Source organism: Cupressus sempervirens, chromosome 11, assembly GCF_028749045.1.
Source record: "Cupressus sempervirens isolate cs-2001-9-10 chromosome 11, ASM2874904v1, whole genome shotgun sequence".
NCBI lineage: Eukaryota > Viridiplantae > Streptophyta > Pinopsida > Cupressales > Cupressaceae > Cupressus > Cupressus sempervirens.
The window spans coordinates 808028042-808039728 of NC_143128.1; the positions used below are offsets into that span (position 1 = coordinate 808028042).

General features: G+C 34.2%; 1 protein-coding gene and 1 long non-coding RNA gene across 2 annotated transcripts in view; both read right to left on the minus strand.

The window, feature by feature from the left end:
• Positions 1-9309, minus strand: part of LOC149532020 (ubiquitin-conjugating enzyme E2 36-like) — a 35896-nt gene extending 26587 nt beyond the window's left edge. The window contains exons 1-3 of the mRNA XM_089809950.1: positions 9147-9309; positions 4133-4160; positions 3899-3985 (exon numbers count right to left, since the gene is read on the minus strand). Of these exons, the coding sequence (XP_089666076.1) occupies positions 3899-3985; positions 4133-4160; positions 9147-9182 (151 nt within the window). The 5' untranslated portion in view covers positions 9183-9309. The remainder of the gene's footprint in view (positions 1-3898; positions 3986-4132; positions 4161-9146) is intronic.
• On the minus strand, positions 6992-7615 carry LOC149532021 (uncharacterized). The gene is made up of 3 exons (XR_016358737.1): positions 7484-7615; positions 7296-7346; positions 6992-7104 (listed from the first exon to the last, which is right to left on the minus strand). It is a non-coding gene; the product is annotated as an uncharacterized LOC149532021 (long non-coding RNA).
• Positions 9310-11687: the final 2378 nt, after the last annotated feature.

An 11687-nucleotide genomic window follows, 5' to 3' on the forward strand; every position in this document is an offset into this window, starting at 1 on the left:
TTTCTTTTTGATTTGTCTTTCTATATAGAAGATCAATAGTATACACTACAGGTCTGCAGGTCCATAGGGACAATAAATTTCAAATAAAAGGTGCCGCACGTCAGCAAACTTATAGGGTGCCCACTCTGTTTACCAAGAAGTTGTCCCTATTGTTCCATCTTAAACTTCCACATGCACTCTCTGACCCTAATATGCAAAGAAGTCCAAAGTAAATTGTCTTCTACACTGATTCTAGAGCTTGTCAAGATCAGTTTTTTTGAATCGTAACAGTAGCATTTTACTAACAGTGTTTGCCTATGGTTTGACCAGTCCTAAGTGTTTGACTATTATTCCTTATTGAAGTTCTATGATCAAATAACAAAAAAACACCGGTTCAAATCCCCTAAATTTACATATCTTATTTCAAGTCCTTGTAGCATGAAACATTCCCACCTGTCTTACAAGAAATAGGGTTAATGGTAAACAACAAGTTAATGGAAGCATATCCTGCATATTAGAAATAGAAGTTTAACAGGAAGCTAGAACTTATTCTGTGTATTTCATGCAGTCACTCTCATGCCATGCAACCAAATCTCTAAAGAATCACTCAAATACCTATTTCAATAATTTCTCATGTATATAACTGAGAAAAAAGCCCCAAACTCTTAATAAAGGATATAAACCATATTAGAATATTAATCCTTCCTTAATTGTACTTGTCCAGGATATTCCTTCGGAATCCATACATGTAATTTGTCCCCTTGTACCTGTGGAAGACATGTCATTTATTTTTACTCCTTTATTAAAAAAATTACTTTTCCTCCTTAAGAGGAGGTTGACACATTGCACACATATATTATGATTAATAACATTCATAGATTTGTGAGTTACTTTGTACCCGTCTCCTCATCTCTATTTAACAGATGCTTCTCCTCTAATTTCTTCTCTATGATGTTATCCTTAAAGAGTTTCATGCTCTCTGTCTCACTCTCTTTCAAACTTTTGCCTTCAATCATAATACAGAAGGAGTTTGAGTTTTTCTTTGCTTTCCCTTTCAAAAGCTCTTGTATCTCTAGTATCTAGACTCTCATTTGGATGATTGCTCTCTCAAGTTACTCATCTTGTTTGCATGCTCTCTTGTTCTTGTATTATTTCCTTTCATAGTATAAGACCAGGCTACTAATCCTTGTTTAAATTGAAGTTGATGAAGGTTGTCATTATTTTGGAGTTTACCCTTCTTGGAGCCACTCTTTGAGAAGAGAAGTTGAATCTCTTCTTTTAACTCAATTTGTGTTGCAGGTCTCTTTAATTTAAGTTTAATTTGTTTTTTACTAATCTTTTTTGTAAGGCTTGACACCAAAGAGTTAATTTCTGATTTAATATTTTGTTTAACTCGTTTTGCAAGGTATGCTGTAAAAATGTTTTTTTTTTCCATGTTTTTTTTTTAAAACTCAAACCTCTTTTCATTGCAGGATTAATAATCTGTTTTATTTATGCTCTCTGGTTTTTATGCTAATCTATATTGGGTTAGTGCGATCATACATTGATAGGTCTATAGTTCAGAATACTTGTGACTAGTAGTTAATTGTGTAACTATCCTTGTATATATCCTTTATCTTTGATCAGAATAAGCATTAAACTTTGATCATTGTTAAACTTATGGTATCAGAGCAATATGAAAGATCATTGTTAGCATGCAAACAATGATCATATGGTATCAGAGCCATATGAAAGATCACTGTTAGCACGCAAACATGGTGCACATCTGTGAATGCGGAGATGTAGAGACTGCAATGGAGAGATTTCAAGCAAGCATGATGATAAAAATATATGCTGTGTGAAATAATATCCAAGTTTTTAAGACTACTATTCTAGTTCACCAAGTTGTGGCACCCCTATATAAGAGGACACTGAAAACATAGCAAAGTTCATACTAAACCAGTAAGAGAATGGCAATACCTGTCTGGTTTTTGGTGTGAGGAAGTCAAGCAATGGGATACAACCTTTCTGTGTGAAAAATCACAAATCAGAGCACATCCTGATCAACAACCAATTCAGTCACTAAATGTTACAGGAAGATCTATAAACTTTCTTCATTGCCAAGAAAGCAGAGCTCAGTAGGAATTAAGGTTAAATGGTCATCCTTGAGATAAATCTCCTCACCCTCCCATTTTGATTTACTGTAAGTGCATTGTTAGTTTTCCTCTTCACTTTTGCACCCGTAATGATGTAAAAGGGTAGTATGGCAGTGATGTAATCTTAGATGCTTCAATTTCTATTTGATGCTGGATCAATATGAAAAAGAGGTATAGTTTCTAACTTTCTATATTTCAAAAAAAAAATTGAAGTATGCTAGCAAATTTGGGGTGATAAGGGAAAAGAAGTGAATTTATGAATAATTATGCATTTTTTCCACTCTACCACAGTGAAATCAAAATTTGTATTTTAAAGATTATGGTTGCAGTACAGTTCAGAATTTGATTGATTGAATCTAATACAGGTTGCTATTGATTCAAGAGAAGATGCAATTCAAAATGATTCTGGATTCTCTCAACAATCTATCTTCTTACTAGTACTATTCAAAAAAGTGAGTTTATGAGATTTCAATTAGATTTGCATTCAATGGTTTATAGCTTATTGGATTGAAGGTTTGGGCCCATTAATGCCTTATATGCTAATACCCATTACTTAGAATGTATACACTAATGTGATTTAAAGGAGATATTTTGTTAAAGTTTGATACAAGGTTTGAAAATGACTGCACCCAGGATTGAAGTCAGTAACATTGTCATGGCAACCCAACTTAGCATCAGTGAGGTTGTTTGTAGTGACCTTGATAAAGAACCTGTTCAGAAATATCTTATGGCTATTTTTCACTATGCTTACACCTAATAAGGCCTTCAAAGACTTATTTGAGACACCAAACGGATAGCTTGTGGTAGGGCATTCCCGAAGGGTTGGTGACATCAGAGGATGGAGGAAATTCCATGATTCTTGTTTTTAGATGGTGTGTTGGTTGATATGCGTTTTTGGCATTTTTTATCTTTTGTTTTCTTTTGCTTTCTAATGCTGACAAATTTGAAGAAAGCATATCTTGTGAAGACTCATTTTAGAAATAGATTTGGGATTTGGTATTGTGCTCAATATGGATTGCTGTCCAACGAGCTTCAAAATATATGATAGAGAATTATACCATTTTGCAGTCACTAGACAATGATAGAGCTTGGTAACAATCTCTTAGAGATCATAATCCATCAACTCTTCCATCGTCTTCGTTTTTGTAATGTTAAATGTCACCGATGATGCCAGGCATAATTGAATGCTTTCAAGTGTCTTTCTGTCTAAAATATCCCTATCCTCATTTGTCATAGTTCCCTGGTTCTTAGTTGAATAATTCAAGTATCTGTGATTTGAGAGTTCAGGACGAAAGCTTCAGAACACAGCTCAAAGCTACACTTTTATGAGGGCCACAACACATCTTGATGGAGCCTTGCTTAGAGTTCAAGGTTTGCTACTTCAGAAGAATATTTTCTCAAAGTATCGATTCACATCAAGTAATCAGCAATTTTTGCTATGCAACCCTTAAGGGGTTCGTTTTTCTGCTCTATGAACAGAATTTTGTGGCCCAGATCAAAGTTTAAATTTTAAACAATAAACTTCCTGAATAAATAATGGTTTACCATTCAGGAATGATAAAGAAAACCTGGGGTCTCAAAAGTCCAAATAAGTGACTACAATCAGCTAATACAAGTAAGCTGTACAAAATATAGGTCAAACTTATTACAAGATATAACACAAACATTCAAGCAGACATCCACATGCCAGAAGATTACTATCCAGATAAATAAAAAAAATACTCAATAAGATTTTGTCAACTTCAAAATTTTTAAATCAAATTGAAAAAACTTGGTAGAAATACCTTCATATGGGGACTGAGCAGGTCCAAGAATCATCACATTGAAATATCGTAAATTATCCTCGGATGCAGAGGCACTTATACCAGGTGCTGAGCACACAAAAAGTAGCAACCTAATAAGGAAACCTTGATTAACAGAAACTTACCATACAACTCTGACTACTTGCAATAATCAAAGCCTCCCTTGCAATTTCAAAGAAAAATAACATACAAAGAATAAAGCAGAGAGATCCACACCTGGCTCTGTGAGCAAACGCTGTGTTTCCTGTCAAAAGTGCCCCCATTCTTGTCAGAAAAATATAACAATATAAAGATTATATCTCTAATGGCTAAAGCTTAACACCAAGAAGAAACCAATACACACAAAAAAATCAATTAAAGAAAAACTCTAAATGAAAAAAACTTTGAAAATTTCCCACTATTTAGAAGAAATGGTAAAGATCTGCATACATAACAATATTGTTGTTCAAGTGAGATCAGTTTAGGCTGGGAATAAAGGTTCAATTTTTCAACCCAGATGGTTTGATTTTCCAAAAAAAGACTTCATGAATAATAGTGTCTAGAGTATAATCCTCTAGATGCTCACAACCATGCGGCATCTTCACCTTGTACACAGATAACAAAGAAACTTAAAGTTCCATTTTAGGTTAGCAGTGCAAACAGGGGCATGCATTTCCACATCTCAGGATATTTGGGGGATGGTGGTAAAGAGCAGAAGGTCCTCTTCCCCATACCAATTCTATTAATATTTTAGAGAACACCCCCAGGATATCTACCCAAACTGGTAGGATATTTTGTACGATGTCCCTCTAATACCAAAAAAAAAATTAGGGATAGCTTGGCATCCCCAGTATCCCTGTCACAACATGCTGAGGATGTCAGTCCCCCCCCCCATTCTTATCTAACAAAAATCAATAAAAAAGTTTCAACTAACAATGAAAATCCCTAACCTTTTTAACAACGGCACCCACATTTAATAGACCTTAACCTGGGCTTCATGGCAGGAGCTCCACCCCTCAACCTTGCCATTTATTTCAACAGTGAACACACCAAAGAAGCTGCCCCCAAATCCAGCAAGTGGCTACCACTGCCAAATGCCTCCCCATTCTGAACTAGAAATAATAGAAAATAATTCTGTGCAGCGACAGAGAATTAAAAAAATTCAAAATGTTCCTGATTAAATCCCAAGTAATCAAGATCAATTTATACTTTTGGTTTGCCAATGTAATCGCAAATCCATGTAATACTAGTATGATATAAACAATTTTAATTTATATTTAAGATCTATGATTTGACAGTCAATGACCAATTATCAAAAATGTGCTGTATTATATTTTCTTTATAAACTTTCTACATTTTGTGAATTTCAAGTAATGCAGCTATAATATATATCATTTTTGGGTGTTTTTTTAAGTTATGTTCTGATTTGACAATTGATGTTGACTTACCAACTATCAGCTGTCTTATCATTTCTCCAATTATGTTTGCACATTTTCTACAAATTATGCTTAATATTATATTTTTAAATAACTGGCCCCCCCTCGCAGCCCCTAAAACAAAAGTTTCTGCCATCCCTGAAACCCCATCCCCTCATCTCAGCAACACCGAAAATGTGAATCTTATGGTAATTGGTAAGTAAATACTAAACTGCTATGAGTTCACCTTAATAAATAATGTAACAGATGAATTTATGATTTTAAAGCATCTGCGCCATTAAATTATAGATAAAGATATGATTTTGCCCAACTTCTATAATTATTTGTTTTACATCAATATATATACATTTTCCACACATTCTTTTGAACTTGAAATACCAATTTTCCATAAAGTACAAGAGGTAGTAGTGTAATTACTAAGTCGGGCAATCATAAGAAAGAGAGTCGAGTCTAAATATTCCCATTTCAACAAAAAAAAAACATGATTTCACAGGCATGCAAGCGTAGTTGCGATGCAGACACACTACATCTTGCAATAGCCGCATACTTAGGAACACACATTCCAAAAACACAAACAACTTCCTGCAAACACATCTTTGAACACCTGGTAACTATGGGAATTCGTAAAAACCTGTATAATTATACCAGTGACTCAAAACGTTTTCTATATTAAACAATTTCCTGTTCAAGTATGGGAGATTCAATTTTGAGAGGATTTATTATTTGAAACCAAAGCAACAATTTTCCATTACATTATCAAATTGAACTGAGAGGTGACAAATGGGTTATTCAATATAACGATTCCAGAATTGAAGGTCACATCCACCATCCCGCCATAAGCACATACTGAAACAGCAACATACAAAAAGGAATCTTGCAGAACTGACATGAATACAAAAATTATGTTATAGAAATATACAGAACTCAGATAGTTACATAGTTACATAGTTAGCACACAAAATATCACCTATTGTATATTAGTAGTTAAAAAATAATTTAATAGAAATAAAAGTAATGTTGAGCATGAATAGACAAAATGAACCCAAAAATATTATTTCATAGTTATAGACAACAATGTGGTGAGCTCAAGTAAGAAACAATAAGGATGCGCTGTGAAACCCCAGGCCCAAATCATCCAATTTTATGTTTGCGTTAAATGAGCAACATGCCTTCCCAAAATATATGTTTGGCATGCTCACTCAACAAAACATGATGCAAGTCCTAGGAGAATTTGATGAGATGGTGTACTTCGTTCTTATGCAATATAAAAGACCAAAAGCAATTTATGGAGGCTATTTGCTGAATACTAAGATGTGGGAAACGAATTAAAGAACTGTGATCGAGGTTTGGTCATGCACCAGCATGGATATTCATACCCAGTGTGCTGCAAGTGCACACAGGGTGTGCCCCAAGCACAACAGGTGCACTGTAGGTACACACACAGTCTGCATACTCAGACCACATCCGGCACACTTGGGGCAAGCCGTTTGCACACCAGGGCGTACCCACCTTCATATGTAGTGCACTTTTTGTCGAAGCTCTTTCACATGATTGGTGAAGGCTAGGTTACCCATCAGCAGTGAGGCAAAGTCAAAGACCATGACATGTATTTGAGGCTGCAATCATTTGATACCATATGCACTCATTATTGCAAGCGCACCTCCCAAGCTGTGTCCCAAAACTGTTATGCTCACCACATGATTTCCATAATTTGCCAATAAGTTTCCAAATTCTTTTGTAATAATTATCTGAATAAAACTCCCAAACTATCTTCTGCATCCAGACATCAGATTTTGATGTGTATCAGGTTGGTATTGGCAAGGAACAACCATGTCATTATGATGAATCTATTCCAATTGTGTAGAAGCTCCTCTAAATGAAATCACTATATACTATATACTATATATATAATAATATACTTGTGTAGTCTTTAAGTTTCAACTATTTCTTGTATATATATATACCCAAGCACCAAAGAAAAACTGCCTGCACCCACGTGCCAAGTTCTCGAACCCCTAACTGTGTCCAAGCAAAAAATAACTACATAAAAAATTACAAATTGTTTCATGAAAAAAGTGGTCGTGTAACATGATACTTTCATAAATTTGCCCTGAAAAGACTTAATCCTTCAAAACTTTTATTAAAGACAAACTTACACATTGGTAAGACAAGAAAAAGCGGGAGTTAAAAAGCCCCTTGGCTGATGCTATCAGTTCAAGTCGCAAATCTGAGAGCTTCACATCTGAAATACCTGATGTCTTAATGCATTGTGGGTTAAAAAATGGATTAGAACAACATGCAATTCAAAACCCTTGGGCAATAGCACAACCCTGAATCTTGTTAATGAGCTGCAGCTGTAAACTAATGATGCATTGTAGCAAAACCCTAGGTTTCCAATCCATCAGAGACATTTATTGAGGAATCAAACATGACCAGTTCTTATTTCAATGTACCATACCAGACAATATCAGGTAAGATTCTTGTGTAAATTTGACTATACCTAAGTCCTAGGTCCTGGAATGCAACCCCAGGTGAACTCCACCACTCAACTTTCCCATGCTTTTCAACAGTGAATGAACTGAAGACATTTCCTTTCTACTTAGCAAGTGGCTACCACCCTAAATACGCATTCTAGAGTAAAATGAAATAACAACTGCCGTTTGCTGCAATAGATGGAAAAAAACTGCAAACGAATACTGGTTAAATCCCAAGAAATCAAATTTCACTTATAGGTTATGTTTTACAATGTAAACCCCATTCCATGTAATGCTTGTATGACGTAAATCATTTTAATTGCATTCAACATTTATGATTTATGGTTTAACAATCAACATCAGATTAACAAATGTCAGCTGTAATACCAATTCTCCAGCTGTCTTGCACATATGTAATGCACGAGACCAGACGAAACATCCGGGAAAAATTCTTCGAAAATACGTATTGCTCATATAAGCTGAAACTTTCGTAGAACAAGAAAACTAAAAACCAAAAGAGCAAAAATTGACAGCTGCAAGATGCCCAACCCATACTCAAACACATGTGGGTTAAAAACAATTTTAAGCTAGAACAAGGCCAGAGGCTACAAGCCGCCTTTTATTGTACTATAAAAAGTATAAGCCTTATTTCAATTTTTGGTAGCAAGCCTTCAAATTTTCACATTATATAGTTATGAATTATTTTAAAGAAAAAATTACTTACATAAACACTATGTTTTCCGTAATTGTACATGAAAAATCACTTAATCCCTTAACATCTGACGGACCAGATCAGAATCCCCAAAACGCTTCTTAACGCGTTGTGAATTAAAATATGCATTAGAACACCATGCAATTCAAATCCATTAGAAATCGCAAATCACTGAATCTAGTCAGTGAGCTACAGTTGTAAACTAGTAGAACGTTACAGCGATATCCCGGGTCCCAAACCCATCACAGCTGTTTATACAAAATTGAGAAATAAAACGCAACCAACTCTGGTTTCGATGTACTTTACCAGACCAGGTCAGGTAAGAGTCCTGTGTGAATTTGACTAAATGTAAGCCCTAGGTCGTCGAATGCAACCCCGGGGATGTCAATTTAAAGGGATATTGAGATAAACAAGGAGGACTCCAGCCTAAAGCCAAAGGATCGGTCAAGACTGGAACAACGACTATAACCAAATTGTCAGCTGAAAATTATTAATTACAAAAAAAGGTCACTCTATCGAAATGCGATGAAACTTAACTCCATTACGAAAAGAGGTCTTATTGTCCAATCCAACATCAATTCAACTTCAATTAAAGCTAAAACTACGAAGTGCAAAGAAAAAATAATAACCTTTATGATTCTGCGAGGCAGATTACTGTTCGACATATCTGCACAGGTACCGATCCGAGGAAAATAGAACAAAAACAAGAAAAAAAATAACTCTTTCCAAAGTTATTAATTCTTATGCGAAGCGCCGCTTGATTGAAGGCTTGGATCGAGCACCGCGAGATATGAAGAAACCCTCAAATAAAAGACGAAGATATAAAGACTCGAACGGAAAAAGCAAAGTATAAATTTTAATTTAAAAAAGGCGAGAATATGGTTTTAAATTGGAGTAGTGCCCTATATCTCCGTTTGCGTTCCTTCTAAGCAAAAGGAGTGTTTTTGTCATTTTGCCTATTTAAGTGATTGCATTTGATGTTCCGCCACAAGAAATTACATGTAATTAATTTTAGGATGGGGCCAATGATTATACTTAACATTCTTAATACAAGCAACACGTAGCGTCATAGTTCCTGCCATATGCATGATAGTTGTATTGTTATGGAGGATGGAGGAAAGAGGGTGGGATTAGGTGATAGTCAATTAACTATAAATTGAGCATGAAGAAATCAGTACTCATCTAAACAGTTGTCGAAAAGTAATGGGGCTAAGATTCAAGACAGAAATGCAAGAGAAATTGAACATAAATATATATTTTATTTAAATGGTTGCTGCTCTAATTAATTGTCTATATTTTCTCTAGTAATTTGTTTTCTTTTTATATTTAGTTTGTCAAAAATTATTACCCTTATTAATATATTCATAATCAAGTATAAGTAAATCAAATTATAAATATGTCTATATATTCATTTTAAAAATATATACCTTAGATATTTCTATCTTATCGATTCATTTGATTTTTTATGTCTAGGTATATTTATATTTCTTATTCATGTTTACAAATAGCTTTAACTATATCAGAAGTTATATTATTGATAGTTAAAGCATGACCAAATTACTAAAAAAAACATAAACATAATTCAGGGATTGGTTCAAATATTTGAGGAGCAATAATTTTCAAATTTTAATGTTTAAAGTATAAGCAAGTACAATATTTTAAATAATCTTATTATCTTTATGATATAGAAAATGGTTATTTAGAAAGACAAAAATATTATGTTAAAAATGATAAACAATTTATTTATATTTGACCTTAAAATTTACCTAGATGTTTATGATGGCATCTATTTAAAATAATATAGGAAAAAAGGGTTATCTTTATTAAAAGTTAAAACTAGGAGAAAAGGGCACAATAGAAATAATTCATTATCTTGACATTAATGAAATAAAATAAAGTAATTTTAACAGTATTAGCAAAAATACAATGAATATCAAGTTAGTTTTGGGACACATAAATCTAGATGATAAATATGCATATATAACCCAACAAATCCCTGACACAAAGACATGGATAACACACATATGTCAGTTCAATTGGTTGTGCCTAGTGCAAGAATCGACAATCTTTTCTGCTTTGCAATGTTTTTTTGTTGATTTCTAGGTCTCTAAATTGCTTTTGGTTTGGTTCAGCTCCATTGTAAACAAACCGGCAACTAGGTCCCAACATAATCACATGCATATGCCAGTTCAAGTGATCCTGCCTAGTGCAAGAATTAACAATCTTATATGCCTTGCAATGGCTTTTTTATTTTTGAGTCTCTAAATTGCTTTTAGTTTGATACCGGTATGTTCTGTAACAAAGGCAACCAGCCATTTCCAAAGCTATTATAGTACTCGTAACTATTTCCACTAAGGTATTAAGAGCAAATCACACACATTCATGATACTGTAAGGATATTTTGGGCATATCTTAACTTTAAGAAACATTTTGAATATTTTTAATTTTGGAAGGGGAGATTACTTAGCTGTGCAAATAATTCATTGTTGTTGCTCTTCTTATTGATAATTTCCTAATTACCTGAATTTCTGGGGAATATCTTTTCAATAAAAAAATAAAATCTAGTCGGTCTTTTTATTCAATGCACTATGGATCACTTACAGACTTATTGAGGCACTCACTGATTTGTATGACGTTTATAATTTTACAATTTGATGTTTGGTTTTGAAGATATCTAACTCTAGATTTATTTGATGACAACGGAATCAATATTTGATGCTTGCTTACTCTTCCCATAGTGGGTCAGGATCCAGGACAACGGACAGCTGCAACCATATTTAGAGGATAAAAATGAAATGTTCAATTCAAAATCATAAAACAAATTCCATCACGATCCAAAGTAGCCGTAGAACTGGGAAAAAAAAAAACTAAAGAGAAAAGCAAATAGCAGGCTGATCGAGAGAAATCACCTTCTTTTAAAATACACCCAATGGAATGCCTAACAAAACTCAAAAACTCATTTGCGTAGCTGTACAAGCTCGTCAAGCACGTCGTTGCTCTCAACACCGCAAGTTGAAAAAACTCCAAATACTTGGGCCTCCTTGCTCCATGTGAAGAGACAGAGTTCCAGCTTCGAACAAAAGACACCTCCACCTGGTCTGATGTCTCCACGACTACAATAAATTTGCTTCCCTGGATCCTGCATGAAATGAAAATTGGAAGGTTAAAGC